We start from the raw sequence: 22,104 nt of genomic DNA on the forward strand, positions 1-22,104 counted from the left end.
AACAAGGTCAGGAGGTCCCCCAGTGGGGCCCGGGGTCCAGAAATCCTCGTCCTGTGTGTCCCCCAGGCCCCCAGGAGACAGAGCACCCCTGCCCCAGACAGCGTTCCCAACCACACATGGTGGCTGATAGATGGGCCTCTCCTCAGGCCTTGTCCTGAGCCAGAACCGTGGTCTCCCAAGGTCAGCATCGTCCACTCTGACTGGCAGCAGCTCTCCCACAGACCTGACCTGTGTCCAATGAAGAAAGTGAGGAAAATGATAAGACAGAAAACCATTGAATGCAGATTTTTAAATTTAAAAATCCACTAAAGACTTGAAGCTTGAACACATGCGGGCTTTCTCTCCTTCCTGGCAGGAACGCCCAGTGTGGACGGCTGCAGTGCCAAGGGGGCAGTGCCAACCTTACGAATCCAAACAAGGTAGGGGGGTCGGCCGCCTGCCCGCACAACACTCCGTCTCCCGCGGATGACCTTCTGGACCTGGCCATGGTGCTGCCGGGCACGGCTTGCGGGCCGGACAAGGTGAGCTGTGTCAGAGGGGGAGTGTTAGAAAGAGCATCCCGGTGTCTCCCGTGGGGCTCAGCCAGGCGTTTCCCTCTCCATTGATGGCAGAGTGTAAATATGCAATAGGACGGAGCACCAGGCTGCTTGAAAGAATTATAGAATCCTAGAGTCATAAAGGCCTTCTAGTCCAACCCCCTGCTCAATGCGGGATCAGCTTTGAGCAGGCTTCCTCAACCAGGGTTTTGTGAAACCCTGGGGTTTCTTGATGGCCCTGAAAGGGTTTCCCAAGTGGTTGGGAATTAAATAATTTTAAGAAGAAGAAGAGTTGGTTCTTATATGCCGCTTTTTCCTACCCAAAGGAGGCTCAAAGCGGCTTACAGTCGCCTTCCCATTCCTCTCCCCACAACAGACACCCTGTGGGGTGGGTGAGGCTGAGAGAGCCTTGATATCACTGCTCGGTCAGAACAGTTTTATCAGTGCCGTGGCGAGCCCAAGGTCACCCAGCCGGCTGCATGTGGGGGAGCGCAGAATCGAACCCGGCATGCCAGATTAGAAGTCCGCACTCCTAACCACTACACCAAACTGGCTCTCATAACTTAAATCACTATTTCAAATTTGTTAAATATTTACCAGGTCATTGTCGTGGTTCGGTCCTTGGTGGCTTGGGAACCAGACCGAACCCCGCCATCAGAGGCGCCCGCGATCACGGAGGTAGGGCATGGTGATCACAGGCAAGCCGGCAGCTGGGCGCCCCACCCGATCGTTGAGGTGGCAATGGCCGCTAAAGAACCTCAATGTCCCCCTCCACCTTTTGACAAGGGCCCGGAGATGGCCCTTTGTTCCAGGAAAATGGGCCATCGGGAACCCCGGAAAACCTCGCATATGTGCATGAGTCATGATTGTATCAGCATGTTCCCTCCGGAAGTACTGGGTGGGGCAATACAGCCAAAGGAGGTGGGTTTTGTATAAAAGAGAGCTTCCACCTGGAGTTCGGTGGAAGCTCTTACTCCATACCAGCGGACTCCACGTTGCTGAAATAAAGCTTGTTCCTGTTGTATCGTCCACCCGGCCTGGCGTGACGTTTTCTTCAAGGGGCACCCTGTTTTTTCAGTTAGCAAGCGGGTTCCCGACATCGTAAGAGCTTCCCCCCGAACTCCAGGGTCGGCATCGCATCCGAGCGCTTATCGGGACGGATCCAGAGATGGCGTTTTCAAGCAACGAGGCGGTCTCGACCCCCACGAACCCCGGGAACATGGGTTTAATGTCCCCGGGAGATTTCCTCCGAAAATCGGGGGGCCAGGACCAGCTGTCCGGGACCCCGAGACCCTCGGCAGCGGCGGCCAAGGGAAGGCGCCGGGCCATGGGGTTCCCAAGCACGGCGGGGAGCGCGCCGAGGTCTGGGGGGTTGGCCCCAACCTGGGACACCCAGCTGAGGCAGGCGCTTCGCCCGGTAAGACCTGAGGAATCCCTAGAGGACCTGCGGCGGGCCATGGCGGACTTGGCCAGGCGCTTGCAGGCAGCTGAAGCCCGTGAGCAAGCTCGGGCCGGGCCCGGAGGGACTGGTAATACAACGGCGGAGGGGATCGCGTCGAGTGAGGACGCCTCCAGCGACGAGGACGAGCCCGGCACTGGTGAGCGGGCCCCGGACCCCGACCCGGAGCAGTTTTCAGTCCCGAGTAGGCGAGACGGCCAGCGGAGAGGCGAGACAGCAGAGGATCTCGGGGGAGCAGGTGAGCCGACGGGGCGGCGAGAGCCGGACCAACGCAGGAGCGACGTGCAAGGCAGGGAGCGGCACGGCGTCGTTGGGCAAGTTGGTAGCCGGTGGAGCGGAGCAGGACGAGACGGCGGACGCCGAGAATCCCGGATCCGGAGGGGGTCGGACTACTCTCCAAAACGTTCCCCCCCAGAGCTTAAGGCGCGTTTCGACGGGACGCCGGACGACCTCCCGCAGTTCCTCCTCCACGCGCTGACGCATGCCCGGAGATATGGAGACCGGTATGAGGACTCCGAGGACTTGGTCTGGGGGGTGGCCTCGTGTCTCCAGGGCAAGGCGGGTCAGTGGTACCTGGGGTTGGCCGAGCGCGGCGACCCGGCAACTCAGGACCTGCAGGACTTCGTGGTCGCGCTCCGCCGACGATTCCAGGACCCCCAGGCTGAGGACAAGGCAAAGAGTCGGATCAAGGGACTTCGACAGGGTACTAGGGGGGTTATGGACTATATAGACATTTTCCGGAGGGAAGCAGGCAAGGTGTTCTCCTGGAACGAGGAGACCCAAATCGAGTACTTCCGGGAGGGCCTTAACCCGAAGCTCAGGGAATGGGCCGTGATCAAGGGGACGGAAGAAGATCTGTCTACACTGGAGGGGTGGTGTTTCGTGGTCGCCAAGCTGGAAGCCAGCCTGGGTTGGGCCGCCGCACCCCCCCGGGAGGCCAAAGGCGGGTCAGCCGAGGCGCCAAGACCGGGCCCCGACAACTCTCGCCCCAAACGACCCCCGAACCCCGAGCGGGAAAGGAGACGCCGGGAAGGACTGTGCCTGAAATGCGGGGGGTCAGGACATTTCGCAGCAGCGTGCCAACGGCAAGGGGGGGAGGACCGCGGGCTCTCCCAGGGGGGAGGTGCGACACGCCCCCAGCAGGCACGCCGGGCGGAGGACCTCCGCAACGAACCGGGAAGCGTCCAGGCGACGGGAAACGGCCAGGACCTGCTGTAGACGGCGCCGGGCAGCAGGTCCCGCGGTGCGAGGGAAAACCCCTACAGCATGAGGCGCGACCTCCGAACGTGGTAATTTTAGAGCTCCGGAACCCGGAGAACGGACTAAGTTGGGTGGGGGAGGCTCTTTTGGACTCTGGATGCGACCACAGCATGGTCCACCCCCAGATAGCCCGGGCTTTGGGGCTACCGAAGCGCATTCGGAAGGTTCCCCTGGTTTTCGTCCAGATGGACGGCAGCCCGATTCAGGGGGGACCTTTCGGGGAGGAGGTGGGTCCTATCGCCATCCACATAGGGGACCACCAAGAGCTGCGGTGGCTGATCCAGGTCCCCGTAGCGGGATATCGGGCGGTGTTGGGCCTGGATTGGCTGAAGGAACACAACCCCGTGGTGGACTGGCGGGCGGGGACCCTGAAGTTCGACTTGACGGTGGGTGCACGGCATCGGGTCCCCCGCGAGAATTCCAGCCACAAGAGGACGGCGGCGCGTCCCAGGGGAGCGGCGGCGGCGCAGCAGGAGAAACCAGAGCCCGAGGTCCCGCCAGAGTACCGAGACCTCGCAGCCGTTTTCAGCGAGCGGGAAGCGGACGAGCTACCCCCACACCGCCGCACGGACTGCGCTATCAACATCCCAGAGGGGGCGGTACTGCCCAAAGGGCGCATCTACAAAATGAGTGAGGGTGAGCTCAAGGACCTCCGGGAGTTTTTGGAAAAAAATCTGGCCCGAGGTTTCATCCGGCCCGCTTCCAGTCCCATGGGAGCTCCAGTCTTGTTCGTCCGGAAAAAGGATGGGTCCCGACGGCTGTGCCAGGACTACCGGGGCCTCAACGCCATCGCAGCGGGGAACGCTTACCCCCTCCCGCTGATCCCGGATTTGCTGGCCCGGCTGGGCAAAGGGACTCTGTTCACTAAGCTGGACCTAAGGGAGGCGTACTACCGGGTACGCATCCGGGAGGGGGATGAGTGGAAAACGGCGTTTAACTGTCAATTGGGACAATTCGAATTTAAAGTGATGCCGTTCGGTTTAAGCGGGGCACCTGGGGTTTTCATGAGTCTAATTAATGAGGTGTTGCAGGACCTTCTGTTTCAGGGGGTGGTTGTTTATTTGGATGACGTCCTGATCTACAGCCAAGATCCCCAAGAGCACGTGACCCTGGTGAGGGAGGTGTTAAAGCGCCTGCTGGCAAACCACCTATACGTGAAGCTGGCTAAGTGCGAATTCCACCGTCCCTCCCTGGACTATTTGGGCTACCGCATCTCAGCCCAGGGCATAGCTATGGACCCCGAGAAGGTGCAGGCGGTGCTGGACTGGGAAAGGCCCCGCACCCGGAAACAGCTACAAAGCTTCCTGGGGTTTGCTAATTTTTTTAGAGGCTTCATCCCCAGATACTCCTCCGTAGTGGCTCCCCTCACGGACTTGCTAGGTACCAAGGGGAGAGGTCCTCGCGCCACGCGGCCCAGCGCAGCGCTCGGCTGGAATGAGAAATCGGAGGCAGCGTTCCTGGCCCTCAAGCAAGCTTTCGCGTCTGAGCCCACGCTACTGCACGTCGACCCAACCCAGCCGATGGTGGTACAAGTCGACGCCAGCGACGCAGCAGCCGGGGCGGTTCTCCTGCAGCGAGACCAGGCGGGACAGCTGAGGCCGGCGGCCTACCTCTCACGAAAATTCGCCGAAACGGAGCGGAACTGGTCTACCTGGGAGAAGGAGGCGTTTGCGATTAAGTTCGCCCTCACCGAATGGCGGCATTGGCTGGAGGAAACAGAGGAGCCGTTCGAGGTCTGGACAGATCACAAGAATCTGGAGGCGCTCCGGCAACCGCGATCCCTGAACGCCAAGCAGATGAGGTGGGCGGAGTTCTTTTCGCGGTACAATTTCAAGCTGGGTCACATCCCCGGCAAAGAGAATTTCCTCGCGGACGCCCTCTCCCGGCTGCCGCATCATGGGGAGGGGTACGCTCCCTGCACCAGGTCTGTGTTCGGTGAGGAGCAACTGGGACGGGGGGTCGTCACTAGGCGTCGGGCCCGGGGGGAATGGGAGCCCGACCCGGCGACCGCCCCGCTCCGAGACCGCCTAGTGGCAGCCTACGGGACAGACGAGGAGCTGGCTGAGCTCCGGGACTCTTTGATTTTGGACTCCGGTCTCTGGCGGAGGGGGGAGGCTGTCTACGTCCCGGAAGGGCTACGACGGGAAGCCCTCAGCCTCTGCCACGATGCTAAGACCGCCGGGCACTTCGGTTTCGTAAAATCCTGGAAGTTGGCCCGGCGGCGGTTTTGGTGGCCCAGTCTGCGGCGGGACACAAAAGCTTACGTCAGTGGTTGTCCTGTCTGCCTGACCTGCAAGCCGGGGGTTGGCAAGCCGAAAGGGCTGCTGCACCCGCTCGAGGTCCCGACCCGGCCGTGGTCAGTGATCTCCATGGACTTTATAACAGACTTGCCTCCCAGCAAGGGGAAAACGGTGATCTGGGTGGTGGTAGATCTATTTTCCAAACAGGCCCACTTCATTCCTTGCGCCAGTGTCCCCAGTGCTTCACAGTTGGCTCGGATGTTCCTGGATCACGTGTTCCGACTGCACGGGCTGCCGGACAAGGTGATTTCCGATCGGGGCTCACAATTCGTGTCCCGGTTTTGGCAAGCTTTCCTGCGCCTGTTAGACATCGAGCAAGGGCTGAGCTCCGCTTACCACCCCCAGACGGACGGGCAGACCGAGCGGGTTAATCAAGTACTGGAGCAGTACTTGCGGTGTTTCGGTTCCTATCATCAAGACACCTGGGTGCCCCTGCTCCCCCTGGCCGAGTTCGCGTACAACAACGCAGACCACAGCAGCACGGAGATGTCGCCTTTTGCCGTCGTCTACGGGACAGACCTGAGACACTTCCCGGAGCTTGGAGAGGTCCCCGCCCGGGAATCGGCCGACCTTCGCGAGTGGGGGAAGCGTGCCGGGAGCTGCTGGAAGTCGCTGCAGGAGCAGCTCCACAAAGTCAAGGCAGCGCAGAAAGAGGACGCCGACCGGAAGAGACGACCAGCTGAGGAGATCCGACCGGGGGATCGAGTTTACCTTTCCACCCGGAACCTCCGGTTGAATTTGCCCAGCAAGAAGCTAGGCCCTCGGTTTTTGGGGCCTTTCGAGGTCTTGGCCCCGATCAACGAAGTTTCGGTCAAGCTCAAGCTCCCCAAGAACCTCCGGCACATCCATCCCGTCTTTCACGTGAGCCTTCTAAAAAAAACTCCGGACGGTGACGTTTGGCACCCCGTGTTTTCCCCGCCAGCGCCCGAGGTCCTGCCGGGGGGGGAGCACCACGAGGTGGCGGATATCCTGGACTCTAGACTCCACAGGGGGAAGTTGCAGTACCTCGTGGAATGGAAGGACTTCGCTTTGGGGGACCGGGAATGGGTCTGGGCAGCGGACGTCCTTGCGCCCCGACTCACTGAACGTTTCCACAAGCGGTATCCTGGCCGTCCCGGGGGGTTGGAGAATGGACCTTTGGGGGGGCAGAATGTCGTGGTTCGGTCCTTGGTGGCTTGGGAACCAGACCGAACCCCGCCATCAGAGGCGCCCGCGATCACGGAGGTAGGGCATGGTGATCACAGGCAAGCCGGCAGCTGGGCGCCCCACCCGATCGTTGAGGTGGCAATGGCCGCTAAAGAACCTCAATGTCCCCCTCCACCTTTTGACAAGGGCCCGGAGATGGCCCTTTGTTCCAGGAAAATGGGCCATCGGGAACCCCGGAAAACCTCGCATATGTGCATGAGTCATGATTGTATCAGCATGTTCCCTCCGGAAGTACTGGGTGGGGCAATACAGCCAAAGGAGGTGGGTTTTGTATAAAAGAGAGCTTCCACCTGGAGTTCGGTGGAAGCTCTTACTCCATACCAGCGGACTCCACGTTGCTGAAATAAAGCTTGTTCCTGTTGTATCGTCCACCCGGCCTGGCGTGACGTTTTCTTCAAGGGGCACCCTGTTTTTTCAGTTAGCAAGCGGGTTCCCGACAGTCATCTGACCACATATGATCATATTATTATTATTATTATTATTATTATTATTATTATTATTATTATTATTATTATTATTATTATTATTATTATTATTATTTCCCGCCGTTCCCGACAGGCTTGAGGCGGGGCACAACAACTAACCCCATTAAAATTCCCATTAAAACATCAATCAATATTGACCTGCCCCCCCAGTGGCCAATGATGGGCTTGGAGACGCCCCGGGTGAGCATGTCCACAGCTCTGCTTCCCCACCATATTCTGCATGATTGCACCACTTCTCGAAGCCTGAAAGTGTTTCAGGGGTTTTTCGACGGCTAAAAAGTCGAGAAAGGCTGAACTAGAGCATCCGCGATCAGCCACTGCTTGAAGACTGCCAGTGACGGAGAGTTCACCACCTCCTTAGGCTCAGCCCATTCCACTACTGAACTACTCAGACTGTCAAATCCCACCCCTTCCCTCCCCGGCCTGATATCTATCCCAAAATAGTTTTATTAAGAAGAGAAACAAACTTTGTTTAGAAAGAGGAAAGGAGAGAGATTCCTCGCTGTTAGTCTAACTCAAGGCTTCCCAACCATGGTACTGTACATTACTGGGAAGGCCCTTCAGTGGAACCGTGGCATGGGGGGATTCAATATGGCGGCTGGGGAGAGCCTTCCCACCCTGCCCCTGCCATTTCCGGCTCAGAGTAAAGAGAAAATAAACATGCTTTAAAATAATTTTTTGAAGAATTTCTGCCTTTATTTGGGCAAGTTGACCTGCCCCCTCCCAAAGTCGCTAGTGATGGGCCTGGGCGGGTGTGAAGGGGAGGGGACCCGGCCATTTAAAACTTTGCTGGCCAAGGCACTTTTGGTGGGGGAAGTAGAGCGGCGTGGCCAGCTGACATCACTTCCTGGTACCATGAATATTTCAGCAGTACCCCCATGGTCAGAAAACTGAGGTCTGGCTGTTGTAATTTGAAAAATACCAGGATGTTCTGCGACAGGTACACATCTCCGATGCCCCCTGCAGGACACTCTTCATGTTCTTGTTCAGTCATGCACAGTTGTTCTAACATCAGTCTCCCTTTCTGTGTTTACAGTTTTGCATTGATCAGCGTTGCCAGGATCTCCCCGCACTGAAGTTTCCAGTCTGCCTTTGCAACGGACACGGGGTAAGTGTCAGAAAGGAGGGCTCTTAACCGAGCTGGCAAAAGATTTGGGGCTTCTCATGGTGTGCTAGTTTATAACTGGACATCTTTTGAACGGTGAGAAGCACAGAGCTGGAAGGGACCACAAGGGTCATCTAGTCCAGTTGTAGGAAACAATGCAGTGTAACTTAGTTCAGCATTTTTCTTAGGCCAGGGCCTGAGTCTTTCTTTGCCATTTCTAACATTCTTTTGACGCTGAGCAACAAAGGGGAGAAGTGGGAAGAGGTTGCCTAACAACAAAGGGAAGAGAAAACTCTTTTTGCTGGATCAGGCTCAGTTCTGCTAGGCCCAGGGTTCTGTTGCCAACGACAAAGAAATGGAGATTGCCCAAAAGCGACATTCTGTAATGGAGTCTCTCTTCCTGTATACAAAATCTAGTGTTTTTCAGTTATCCATTCAAAGGTGCTAAAATACCATTTAAAAACACTTCCATATGGTTCCAGTTGTAGGTACCTAGGCCTAATATAAAAAGACAAATGTCCACACATATGAGCCTCTTGTGGCGCAGGGTGGTAAGGCAACAGACATACAGTCTGAAAGCTCTGCCCATGAGGCTGGGAGTTCGATCCCATCAGCTGGCTCAAGGTTGACTCAGCCTTCCATCCTTCCGAGGTCGGTAAAATGAGTACCCAGCTTGTTGGGGGGTAAACGGTAATGACTGGGGAAGGCACTGGCAAACCACCCCGTTTTGAGTCTGCCATGAAAACGCTAGAGGGCGTCACCCCAGGGATCAGACATGACTCGGTGCTTGCACAGGGGATACCTTTACCTTTACCACACATAAATACAGGTTAAAATGTACAAATTATGTCCATATACAAGAACCAAATGTGTTTAGTCTAAAAGCTTATCTCAGTGGCATTCAAACGGACCATTCCATAAATAAAACAACAATGTATATGTAAAATTCATCATATATGGAGTGGACCTAAAACTCATCCTATACAGCAGGGGTAGTCAGAGTACAGCCCTCCAGATGTCCATGGACTACAATTCCCAGGAGCTCCTGCCAGCAAATGCTGGCAGGGACTCCTGGGAATTGTAGTTCATAGACATTTGGAGGGCCGCAGTTTGACTACCCCTGCTATACAGTATGGATCTTATATGAAGACGTTCCCCAGTGCAGTAAGTGGTGATAAATATTCTTAAGACGCAACATTTGTCTTTAAATTAGGCCTAGGTACATATATGCAGAACCACAGGGATGTGTTTTTGAATTATATTTTAGCACTTTTTAATGTATAATCAAATTATATACTGTATATTATACTTTAGCACTGGGTGCTTAGCTGTAGTTTAGTGAGAGCCAGCTTGGTATAGTGGTTAGGAGTGTGGACTTCTAATCTGGCGAGCCAGGTTCAATTCTGCACTCCCCCACATGCAGCCAGCTGGGTGACCTTGGGCTCAACACAGCACTGATAAAAGCTGATGTGACCGAGCAGGAATATCTGGGCTCTCTCAGCCTCACCCACCTCACAGGGTGTCTGTTGGGAGAGGAATGGGAAAGCGACTGTAAGCCACTTGGAGACTCCTTTGGGCAGAGAAAAGCGGCATGTAAGAACCAACTCCTCCTCCTCCTTCTTCTTTTTCCTCTTCCAACCTTTTTGGTTACTTTTCTCACTTAGGGTTGTCCCCTCCCCCTTTCTATGGTCATAGAGCTTCTCTCTCCTTCAGTGTGTGCGCATGGGTATTGGGTGCACACATTCAAAGCTTGCTTTGGAATTCGTTTCTCTCCAAGAGGGGCCGAGCCAGTCCTGGCCAGGAACAGACCCTGCATTTCTCCTCTCTCCACCAGGTGTGTAACAACAAAGGCAATTGCCATTGCCAACCCGGGTGGGGACCCCCGGACTGCCGGAGCAGCGGGCGAGGAGGCAGCGCGGACAGCGGCTCGCCTGCCACGGAGCGAGGTAAATTGGGGGAAAGGAAGAGGTGGAGTGGGTGAGGCTGCTGCCCTCTTGGGCAGAACCAGAGGCCTGCCCAGCAGCCTAGGGGATGAAGCCTGGGATCTTTGGCGTGCAAAGCAGGTGCTCTGAGACCCCCGAGTCACGGCCCAGAGGGAGAGAGCTGGAGGAGATGTTGAGCAAGGAGTGGGGGAAACTGTCCTGGGTTTGGTAGCTGAAGAAGTGAGCAGTGCGACTCACAAACACTCCTCCTCTGCCACGAATTTGGTCGGTCTTGAAAGTGCTGCTGGACACCGGCTGTTTTCTGCTGCTGCAGACAGACTAGCCTGGACACCCATCTTGATCATGCGAGGGTCCATATTTAGCTGAACAGAGCGGGAATCCATTGACTTTGTGATAGAAGGACAGGTTGACTCGCATTCTAGCTGTATCTGAAGAAGTGAACAAGGACTCCTGAAAGCATCTCCCCTGCCACCAATTGGACTAGCCTTGAAGGTCTTGCTGAACGTTGGCTCTTTTCTACTGCTGCAGACAGACTAACCCGTCCACCAATCCTAACCTATCGTCATGAGTTTGAGTTATTTTTTAGGGCAATAGTCTCCCAGCAAGCTGAAAGAGGGTCAATCACGGCCAATACCTATTTTAAGTATACATATATTTTTGTTTAGAGCCTCTTGTGGCGCAGAGTGGTAAGGCAGCCGCCTGAAAGCTTTGCCCATGAGGTTGGGAGTTCAATCCCAGCAGCCGGCTCAAGGTTGACTCAGCCTTCCATCCTTCCGAGATCGGTCAAATGAGGATCCAGCTTGCTGGGGGGTAAACGGTAATGACTGGGGAAGGCACTGGCAAACCACCCCGTATTGAGTCTGCCATGAAAACGCTAGAGGGCGTCACCCCAAGGGTCAGACATGACTTGGTGCTTGCACAGGGGATACCTTTACCTTTTACCTATATTTTTGTGTATCTGTCAATATTGAAGGATTTCAGTTGGATCAACAGAATTATGGGGCCTCCACATTCATCTGCTTAGCCTTTAGGCTTGTCATTCAGTCACAGAAGTGGTGTTGTATGGAGGAAAAGATACGCAGGTGGCTGAGAGTGTGGGTGAAGTCAGAAGTAACCAAGGGAAGGCCGCACAGACAGTCCCTCTGGAGGGCCAGCAACAGGGCAGGAAGGCCAAGGTTTCCCCCTGATGCTGCCTCCCGGCTTCGGGATTCAGAGGTTTAGTGCTCCTGAATGTGGAGGCTCCCCTAGTCCCCACGGCTAATAGCCACTGATCGACTTATCCTCCTTGAATCTGCCTAATCCCCTTTTCAAGCTGCCGATTCCTGTGGGCATTGCTCCTTTCCCCGCCTGCCGCTTTCCACGTTTTTCCAGGCTGCGGTTGGTTCGTTACTCCGCAAAATCGATTTGCTCGCCTTTCAGAGGAACGTTTTTCTTCCAAGCGGCGTGCAGAAACAATTGTCTCTTGAGCATATTTTGAAAACTGTAAAATCAGGCCGTAAAAAAGCAGAACCGCCGATGAAAGCCAACGACCCCCACGCCGAGGCGAGACATTCTTCACGCTCGGAACAATGCGACTTTGTGGTGGGGACGGAGGAGCGGAGAGCCCGCGCCCTCGGAGAAGGCACCGCCTAGCGCATCGCGGTGGGGACGAGCACTCTGTCCCTCTTGAGCCACACAACATCGGTCTGTTTTTCTTTCCTCCCTTCCCGGCAGGCAGCGCCACCTCAACGGCCCTGATCCTCAGCAGCCTCCTCCTTGTCCTGCTTTTAATCCTCGGACTCTATTGCGCCAAGCGTGTCGGTCTGCACAAGCGCCTTTGTCAGTTTGGCAAGGGCACCAGCTGCCAGTACAGGTAAGGTGGGCGCTGGGTCCCCGTCTTCGTTCTGCCCCGGTCTCCCTCAGTGCCCTCTTTCAAAATGGCTGCCTCCATCCCCGCGGTTTGAATGACCTTCCCATCCAGGGGTCTCGGAGTCCTCAGGGGGTGCTCTGGGACTCCTCAGCTCTCTTTCCACCTTCCAAGGCAAGGGAATCTCTGGCTTCCCTGCCTCTCCAGTTTTATCTCCCCACCCCACCCCATTTCCCCACCCTGTGAAAACTTCAGTGTGAGCCCAAGAGCTTGCTTGGTGTTGTGGTGAAGATCAGCGGCCTCTAATCTGGAGAACTGGGTTGGATTCCCCATTCCTCCACAACTGGTTGACCTTGGGCCAGTCACAGTTCTCCCAGAGCTCCCTCAGCCTCACCTCCCTCAAAGCTTTCTCAATGTCACCTCACAGGGTGTCTGTTCTGGGGAGAGGAAGGGAAGGCTGCTTTGAGACTCCTTTGGGTAGTAGAAAGCAGGATACAAAACCCCAGCTCTTTAGAGATCCAGCGTAGTGCAGTGGCGAAGAGCAGCGGCTTCTAATCTGGGAAGCCAGGCTTGATTCCTCACTCCTCTATGTGAAGCCAGCTGGGTGACCTTGAGCCAGTCACAGTTCTCCCAGAGCTCCCTTCGCCTCACCTCCCTCACAGGGAGTCCATTGTGGGGAGAGGTCGGGTAGACAATTGTAAGCCTTTGAGACTCCTCTGGGTAGGGCAAAGCAGGGTATAAAAATAGGCTTTTCTTCCCTCGCCAGAGCAGACCCCCAATAAAACTAGTCAGTGCTGCCCTCGAACTATTCCCCTCACGCCCAGGCACACGATGCTAACTCCACTCCCCTTGCCCTGCAGTGCGGAGGTGGAGTCTCGGGTGCAATTCCTCCACCCGTCTGAACAGAGAGGGTAACGTAGATGTCCCCAGAACTCGTCGGTGTTTGTCCAATGGCTTTTGGTGTTGGTGGCCTCTTTTGGGGGTGCTGGGGCCTCTTTGCAATCTTTGGGGCTAAGGGGGGTGGTTCGATCCAGGACCATGTCTGTCGCCTGTGCAAGTCCACTTCCGCTCCTCCTCCCTCTTGGGCAGAATCTGCTTTCTGTTGAGTCAGGCTGCGCGTGCTGCAGGTCAAAGCGGGAAGGGGGGGGGGAGTCTTGATTTCAAGATGCTGAGCCTGTGCACTTGGAACGTATTCTGATCTTAACTCACAATCTGTTCCGCTTCCAAAGCATTTGGAACGAGCTGCGGAACAGAAGGCGGAGCAATTTGCCGTTTGGGGATAAACTGTTCCCTCTTCTTGGAGGGCTTGCTTCTCGGCAGGGGCGTCTCATGTACGGCCGGCGGGTGGGGTGGGGGGGCTGTTGATTCACAGCATTGACAGCTGGCAAGCGGGAAAGAGGTGCTCAGGTCTCTGGCAAGCCAAACGGACCGGGGCTCTGACTGACTCTGGCAAGTTCTGTTGGATGGGCTGTGCCAGAGGTTCCCCAGCGTGGTGCTTGTGAGGGCCATGGTGCCCCCCCAAGTGTTTTTAGAAAGTGGGTGGGGCCAGGTGGGTCATTCGCCAGCAAACGCTTCTAATTGGTCACTGGTGATTTGGTTTTCCTGTGGCCTGATCCGGAGTCCCAGGCAGGCCTTGGAGAACACTGGGAAACTTGGATAGGGCTGGGCTTTGAAGGCCCAATCGGCCAAGCTTTGTCCCATTTCTGTCCTTTCTGACCTGAGGTTGGCAGGGCTGCGGGTTGCTTAGGGCGGTGATCGCCCCTTCCGTACTTCCAGGCCCTCTGTCCGCTTTCTTGGCAGCTCTGCAGTTGGAGGTTGTCCTGTTAGATTCATACTGATAAGGGAGCCGCTTTTACAAGTTGTTGGGGTTTTTTTTGGTGTTTGGGAAGAGGTCATCCTGCATGGGCTACCTTGAGTGGCCTCTTTGCGATGATAGGTGTTGCCACCTTGACCTGTTTTTTTCCGGGCCAGGATCACCCAGCCGGAACCCCGAAGCTACAGCCGGGCCCCCCCGGAGCGGCCCCAACCCCCCCAGTGGAGACAGAACACTGAACTTCAGCTGATGCCAACTAATAAGGTGAGTGGAGGGTGGGAGAGCACCCGTCCTCCCCAGTCCAGCCTCTGACCTGACGGCAGAAGCGGCACTAGGAGAGGTTGTTTAGAGGCAATTATTTTCAGTTTCCCCGAACGCAGAAGGAATAAACATTTAAAGTTTAGAAATGCAAATATAAAAAATCCTGTCCCCTTTTGCCCCCGAAACACATTTATTTTTCGACGATGAGTGTGCAGTTCTGAGAAATGGAGATGGTCACAAAGAGACTAGATCATCAACAACACGTCCCGTAAATCGGTGGTCCCCAACCACCGGGCCGTGGCTCCCTCTCCCCACCCCCCACCCCCGCAGTAAGAAACTTCCCAGGTCGCAAGCAAATTGGCCGTAAAAGCAGCTGATTAGCTTGTGGCCCGTCAAGGTTTGTTTTTTTGGGGGGGAGGAAGCAGGTCCGCACATGCGCATTTGTGCCACGCGCGGCCGCAAACGTGCATGTGCGGCAGTTTGCGCATGCACGGAAGTGCCGCGCATGCACAGAAGTGCCGCACATGCACATTTGTGGCCGCGCATGGCAAAACGCGCATGCGTGGACCTGCATGCGTGGCCGCACGATCGCCCTCCCCACCACCGCCGGTCCACAGCCTTAGAAAGGTTGCGGACCACTACCTTAAATTAGTGGTCCTCAACCCCTGGTCCGAAGACCGGTATCGGTCCGTAGATCAGTCAGTAGTGGGCAGCGGCTCCTCCTCATCCTCCTCCCCGGCTGCTGCCTCGGGAGCTGCCCTGCCACTCTGCTGCCGGCTCACCTCTGGTGCTCTCTGGCGGCTGCCATGGCTGGGGCTCCCCCTTGGTGTGGCACTGTGCAGCTGCTGCTGGCAGTACCCCCAAGCAGGCGGCGGGAAGACATGGGCGCTTGCAGAAGATCTAGTGGAGCAGGAGCTCAGGTGGTGGCGACGACAACATCCCTCGGCAAAAGACTACCCCCCCTCCCCGGGCCTCAGTAAAATTGTCAAGCGTTGACCGGTCCCTGGTGATAAAAAGGTTGGGGACCACTGCCTTAAATGACTTCTTTCCCATTTTCACTCCCAGTTTTGCTTCCAGATTTACTTCACATTGGGAATTTGCCGACCTGAATCCCCAGCAGCACACACCAAATTATTAAGAGCATTTATTACAATTATGATATGACAAGTGGGGGGGGGGTTCATGAGGATTTGTGGCAGGGGGACAATTTGGAAATTCCCTTGCCCCAAATCTTCCCCTGTAGGCTTTTTAAGGATCTCAGGCGCTGGAATAGGTTCCTTCCCTCCTTTCTTTTCATGGGCTCTCACCTTCCTGTCCCTCCTGGAGCATGCTCAGTCCTTCTCTGGCAGAAGGAAAGGAATGTGGGAGGGCAGCAACATCATATGCGCCACTACGTCACTTCCAGACAACAACTGGCAGTGAGGTAGGGGATCTCTAGGAAGTGCTTGAAACTCTGTAGTGAACCCATAGAATTTTGGGCAATTCCTAGCACTACCCCGCATCACATTCTGTTTTTTCCTGGAAGTGCCATAAGGTTTTTTGTGTTCTTTTAAAAAAATCTCCAATAACTGCTTAGAGCAGGAGTTCTGGTATCTGGGGGCGTGCTTTTTCTTTTGGCTAGTTTACAAAGACATGTTTTTCTGCATGCCTGGGGAGTGCAGTTGGGAGCTAGCAAGCACTACCGTGTCATGTGGTTACGCCATATACCAAAGGGCCAACTGGATCATCATCATTTTCTATAATTATTTTCTTCCATGTGTTTGTGTGTGTATATAAAAAGAATTACAGTTGTTTACTTCTGCAAGTATATGCATATGGCTATTGGAGTGATGTATAAGTAGGGGCATATATGTATGTCTTCTCCTTTCATGACCTGGGTCGGGGCTTGTATCCTGAGGTTGTTGCTATTGGTGATGGGGCGAGGCTTAGAGGTGTTGCTGTGACTGGCTGAAGGGGAGTGGTCCGGTGCATTGATGTTGCTGAAGGGAGGCGGGGCTATTAGGGACTATTACTATGGGTCACCAAGGGCGTGGCTTTTGCTGCTGGGACATGGGACTTCGCTCCTGAGGCCCTCTTTGATGTGCATCCTGAGGCTGTTGCCAGGGGAGGCCAGTGGAGAAAGGAGCCTGGCAGAGAAAGCTATATTGAGAGAGGGGGGAACAAAATTTAGCCCATGGCATGAGGTTGATTAAACTCTCCTTGTCGCCTTTTATGCCTACCAGAACTGGTCTAGGATTCCGGCGGGTAGCCGTGTTGGTCTGAAGTGACAGAACGAAGTTTGAGTCCAGTGACACCTTCAAGACCGACAAAGTTGAATTGGGGACACAATCTTTGTGCCGTTGGCTGCAAAAAATATAGCCGTTTGGTAACTCACAGGCTGAGGCACTGTTAGGATACGCAAGAGCAGAACAAGATTTTCCTTGGTCCGCTGGCAGCCCCACCTCAGGAAGTGTCCACTAAGAAATTTTGGCTCTAAATAACGAAGTGGGCGGGGGGGAAGCTTTCCTTGCTGGGATTGTCAGATCAAAATTTTAAGCCACAAGAAACATTCTGGATGTACGGTGCATAGGCCATGTCTGTGGAGAGATCCTGAGTATCAAGTGTAGGATTTTCTCAGGGCTAACCTCAGAATCTTGACCCTGAGACAAAAGAGTTATCTGGAGCACGTGCAGAGTTTCTGCCGCCCTCGGCAATCGCAGCTGTCCCAGGCAGGGTTAAGTCCCACCACGTCTCATCTTTTGAAGACTAAAGCTCTCTGTGGGATGGATCCCTGGCGTGTGCTGGCAGTCTCCGGTTATTAAGTATCGATTTGAGCCACACTCCCTGCATATACAAGAGAGGCTTTAATTGATTTTGAGCGTTTTGGGGACAATTGATATCCGATTAAAGAACTCTGGCTCGAAGGCCAATGTAGTTATTCATCAATTAATTAAGTTTGCCCATTGGAAGGGGGGAGAAAAAGCGAGATTCGAGTCTTCAAGACCAAACGTTTTTTTGGGGAGTAGGAGCTTTTGAGAGTCCACGCTCCCTTCGTCAGATACAAGCTGGAAGCCGGGGGTAAGCTTTGCCACCACCGCAAGGGATAACGCCATGGTGTCCTCTCCACCTCTTCAAAGCAGCCCATCTTCTCCAGGGGGACTGATCTTGGTCATCCAGAGGTTAATTAGAACAGCAGCATGTCTCCAGGTGTCCCCTGGAAGTTGGCACCCCAAAAACCTGCTCCCATTGGGGTCTGAGGAAGAGAGTTTAGACTCTCACACCTGACATCCCGAAAATCTTGACGGTATCTGCTACTGGACTCCCACATCTAGCCTTTCTGCGGTGGAGCAACAGAACAAAGTTGGAATCCGGGGGCACCTTGAAGCCCAACAAAGCTGGCTTCCCATTCTCAGGTTTTGTGCGAAGTGAGCATGCCCACGAAAGCTTATTGGTTGATTGATTAGGTAAAGGTAAAGGTATCCCCTGTGCAAGCACCGAGTCATGTCTGACCCTTGGGGTGACGCCCTCCAGCGTTTTCACGGCAGACTCAATACGGGGTGGTTTGCCAGTGCCTTCCCCAGTCATTACCGTTTACCCCCCAGCAGCAAGCTGGGTACTCATTTTACCGACCTCGGAAGGATGGAAGGCTGAGTCAACCTTGAGCCGGCTGCTGGGATTGAACTCCCAACCTCATGGGCAGACAGATTCAGACAGCATGTCGCTGCCTTACCACTCTGCGCCACAAGAGGCTCTTGGTTGATTGATTAGACTAGTCTGAAAGCCCGTTGCATCCATGAATGCAACGGGTGTTAGCGTTGGGCCCCCCCTGAGGGCTCCGCCGCCACCCTACCTGCCATTCCCTCTTGCATCTGGGCCGACAGCTCCATAGTTGGCTGGCCTTGTGCGCGGCGCTCGAGCTGATTGTCCTGCTGCCGGCTGGGGTGACGGCTTCACAGCCGGTTAGGTTGGTGCGCAGTGGCCAAGCTGGTAACCCCGCTGGCAGCTTGGCCAACAGCTCTGCAGCTGGTGCCTGCCACAGCTGCTGGTGGCCAGGTCAATCAGAGGCAAAGGGAGCACGTTCCTTGGTGGCCAGACAGCATCTGGCTGCGAGGTTGGCTGAGTGCGGGCACTCTAGGGGCTGGCCCAATCCGGGTGCGTCCAGCAGGCCAGAAACCTGGACTTGTCCTTGACTGTGCTCCACTTATAGGGGGAGGGTGCAGCAACACGCTCTACCCCATCCAGGGAGGGGAGGTGTGCTTCCTGGTCCTGCCCCCTTCTACTGAGCCACAGGACCTCCATCTTGGAAGGGTTGAGTTTCAGGCGAGAATACCCAGAATTAAACTTTTCTTTCAGGTACCACCGGACTCAAACTTTGTTCTGTTTAATAAACAGTCATTCTAAAGGAGAAAAGTTTATTCCCCACCCCCACCAGAACAAAGTTTGAGTCCAGTGGCACCTTCTAGACCAGTGGTCCCCAACGTTTTTTCGGCTGGGTACCGGCAGGGCAACTGCCCCGGCCGCGCAGCGTGCATGCGCGGCTGCGCATGCGCACATGCGCGACATGGCCCTGATTCCCTCTCCCCCCCTCCCACAGTAAGAAGCTTCCCAGGCCGGGAAGTTTTTTACTGCGGGGGGGGCGGGAACTGCGGACCGGCGCCCTGGCCTTCACGGCCCGGCACCGGGCCGCGGACCGCAGGTTGGGGACCACTGTTCTAGACCACAATTACCCCATGCACTAATGTTGCAGTAGATGCCATGTTAGAAGAGGTGTACCCTTTTCTTTTCTCATAGGAGGCCATGCCTCTTCTGACACTGTCGGAGAAGAAGCCTTCCCCATCTCACAAGCGTGGATGCTCCTTCTAATACCGTATTAGAAGAGACACGTTTCCCTGTCTGTTCTGCCATTAGAACTCAAAAATGATTCAATTTTTAGCAGTAAAAATTTCCAGCTCTTCCATAAGAAATTTCTTTGTCTCAAACCGGGTGCCGTCTGAGGATCTGGAATAAGGGGAATCTGCTTGCAACGGGGCTGCAGAGGTCGACTGTAAAATCGAGTGGGCGTGGCCACGCTGGCAATAAGTCTTTCATGTCAGGGTCGGGGCTGGACCAAGGCTCACCAGCACCCTCTGGCGTCTAGGGCAGGCCACTGCAGCTTCTGCTGCCTCCTGGAAAGCCAGAGCTGTCCCGCTTCAAATGCCCCGAGAACCGAAATTCTGCCCTGAACATTTAAGCCCGTTTCCCTCTTTAGAATCTTACCCAAATGCCATCTTCATCTGCAAACACATCTGATAGTCACATGGTGTCCTTTTATGGCAAGGAGCAGCCCCTTCCTGTGGTGGGAGGAGAGGTCTGGGACAAAGGGCCCATGCACACCGTTTCCCTGTTCTAGATCCCCCCACCCCATAAGGCCAACATGGACAGAGGGCCCCGTCCTCCCCCACATCTCCAACTTATTTACTTGTATTTGTATTTGAGATTTTTTATATTGAGATTTCTAGACCGCCCCTCTGCAAAAAACAGTCCCAGGCGGTGCACAACAGTAAAAAGTATACAAGGTATAAAACAACAGCAGTTAAAACACTAAAATGCAATTAAAACCAAATTCCCATTGAATTAGAAAAACAGTCCAGCCAGACAGACAGACAGACTGACTGAGAGGTAATTCGTGGGTGCCTGGCTTGAAAGGGGGGGGGGGGGGTTCCTCATCCCATCCCATAATAGCCCCGAGTGGAGGTAGTAAGAGTTTTGGCCTAGACCTCAATCAAATGTAGACCTCAGTCAAATGCCTGCTGGAATAGCACTGTTTTGCAGGCCCTTTGGAACGTCGGGAGCTCCGTGAGGGCCCAGCATTTCTACCAGCGGTTCATTCCACTAGGCCAAGGCTAAGAAGTCAACTATGGCTAAGCCAACTATGGCTAAGAAGGAGCACCTCTTTAGGGATGGGGATCATCAGCAGGCAACTTCCAGGTGACACCCGGAGACCTCCTGCTGTTATAACCGATTGCTAGATGATCCTGGAGAATGTGGTTGCGGTGGGACACGATCCCTTGCTGAGGTCCGCTTTGGGTCCCCTTGCAAGGGAGAAGAGTAAGCTCTAAATACCCAAACAAAACGACCGGGAGTTGGACCGGCCTCCAGAGATTTTCCTAAATATGGCTCATACCATTCTTGCTGTCCTGAGATCACAGGGGCTAGAAACATACTATGTGCTTGGCAACAAATATATGTTGCCAAGCACATAGAGTTCAAGAGGTTTGCGGTGCCAAATTTCAGTTGTTCAGAGCTCTCGGACCTGCAGAATATGCGCTGCGGGCTGACTGTCGTTTTGGGTTGCCAAATTTGAGTTGCTAATTTTCCGGGTGGGGAAAATCTTAGAAATTTTGGATGCGGAATGCAAGGTTTGGGGAATGGATGAACTGGGTTATAATGCCATAGAGTAGCCATCTTCCCCCGGGGGAATGGATCTCCATCACCCAGAGATCAATTGTAAAGCCAGGAGATCTCCAGGCCCGACCTGGAGGTTAAACACAAGGACCAGCCCAAACCGCGAAGTGAAGGCCGAAGAAAGGAACGGCAAAGCGGCTGTGAAATAAGGTTGTTCAAATCCAGTTTCTCTTTATTTCAAAGGTTCCTTATTCAAATGGGAGCTCAACTAGAGTGAGGTGGTGCACAGTTACCCACGTTTTCATAACATAAAGATTTCATCAATAGCTTTGCTCCTAAATACAAAAGCAAACATTAAAGCATCAGTAAAAATGCAAATCCCACCCCCAACCTACCACCTACCTTTTATTTACCATGAATAAAGCTTTCCCTAGAAATATGGTATATCTCTTTATTACCGGACATGAAAACCTATAAAAAGTGCAACAAAATGTGCGTCCACTGGCACTTTAAAGTCCAACGAAGATTTATTCAAGGCTTGCCTGCACACGAAAGCTCACGCCACGAATAAATCTCCATTGGACTTAAAGGTGCCATGGACTCAAATTTTGCTGAGCTCCTTCAGACCAACACGGCAATCCACTTGAATCAATAAAAAAGTATGCCTGCAATACACAATCAAAGCCATGCCGGCGCATCAAACTCCAGGCGATGCTGGTACATACCTTACAAATGAGTTTCAAGCATTAAAATGGCAATAAGCTGGAAAGGAAAGCGGAGAGCCCTGTCGGTCCCAAGTAATAAAGGACCTCTGAAATCAGAGAAATCGGATTGGGAGCGCTTCATTTCACAGCCGCTTTGCCGTGTCTCTCTTCGGTCTTCGTCTACAAGCCGGAGGTTGGCCGCCGCAACGTTGCCTGTGAGGACCTTAACTATGACCGCCCCATTTCTTTGAAGTGGGTATTAAATCTCAAGAAATGCTTTCGTTGATCTGGAAGCCCTTTCCTCTCTCCTTCCCTGGCAGTGAGCACTCAGGGGACTCTCATAGGAATTGTACCTCGTGCCCCCTGCCAGTGAACCTGACCCAGGGCTGTGGGATCACCCCAGTACGAACGTGAAACTCGGGTGGGCTTCTCGGTTTCCTCTCTTGCTCTGTATCCTGCCCGATGCACGTTGCATGGATGCACACGACCCTCCCACCCTGCACGTCTAGCCAGGCATGCCCCAGGCGTCTAACTCCCTCTGCCCATCCGTCTCTCTCTCTCTCTCTTTCTCTCTTTTCTTGTGGCTCCTTCTTTCCCCCTTTCTGCAGCTCGCCCCCCTTGGCGACGCACGGCCCGATCCTCCGTCTAAGCCGCTTCCTCCTGACCCGACCCCCAAGGGTCAACAGGTAACAAACCAGCGGAGGGAGGGAGGGAGGGAGGGGGCGGGAGGGGAGGGGTGGCTGTGACTCCTTAACACCTGTGCATGCCCCTTATTCTCTGCGTAGATTTACAGGGTGGGAAGCTTAGGGGTCCCATCTCCCCC

General features: G+C 54.5%; 1 protein-coding gene and 1 long non-coding RNA gene across 8 annotated transcripts in view; both read left to right on the forward strand.

Moving 5' to 3' along the window:
- Positions 1-22,104, forward strand: part of ADAM15 (ADAM metallopeptidase domain 15) — a 74,109-nt gene that overhangs the window by 41,649 nt on the left and 10,356 nt on the right. For 2 of the 7 annotated variants that reach the window (XM_077322087.1, XM_077322106.1), the window contains exons 16-22: positions 356-521; positions 8,283-8,354; positions 10,186-10,297; positions 12,008-12,146; positions 13,001-13,051; positions 14,112-14,217; positions 21,890-21,967. In XM_077322087.1, the coding sequence (XP_077178202.1) occupies positions 356-521; positions 8,283-8,354; positions 10,186-10,297; positions 12,008-12,146; positions 13,001-13,051; positions 14,112-14,217; positions 21,890-21,967 (724 nt within the window). The remainder of the gene's footprint in view (positions 1-355; positions 522-8,282; positions 8,355-10,185; positions 10,298-12,007; positions 12,147-13,000; positions 13,052-14,111; positions 14,218-21,889; positions 21,968-22,104) is intronic. The other 5 variants (XM_077322115.1, XM_077322135.1, XM_077322125.1 and 2 more) reach the window with 3 other exon arrangements.
- On the forward strand, positions 14,229-19,553 carry LOC143830154 (uncharacterized). Its single transcript, XR_013228366.1, has 2 exons — positions 14,229-17,657; positions 17,962-19,553. It is a non-coding gene; the product is annotated as an uncharacterized LOC143830154 (long non-coding RNA).

Source organism: Paroedura picta, chromosome 1 (assembly GCF_049243985.1).
Source record: "Paroedura picta isolate Pp20150507F chromosome 1, Ppicta_v3.0, whole genome shotgun sequence".
Classification (NCBI taxonomy): Eukaryota; Metazoa; Chordata; class Lepidosauria; order Squamata; family Gekkonidae; genus Paroedura; species Paroedura picta.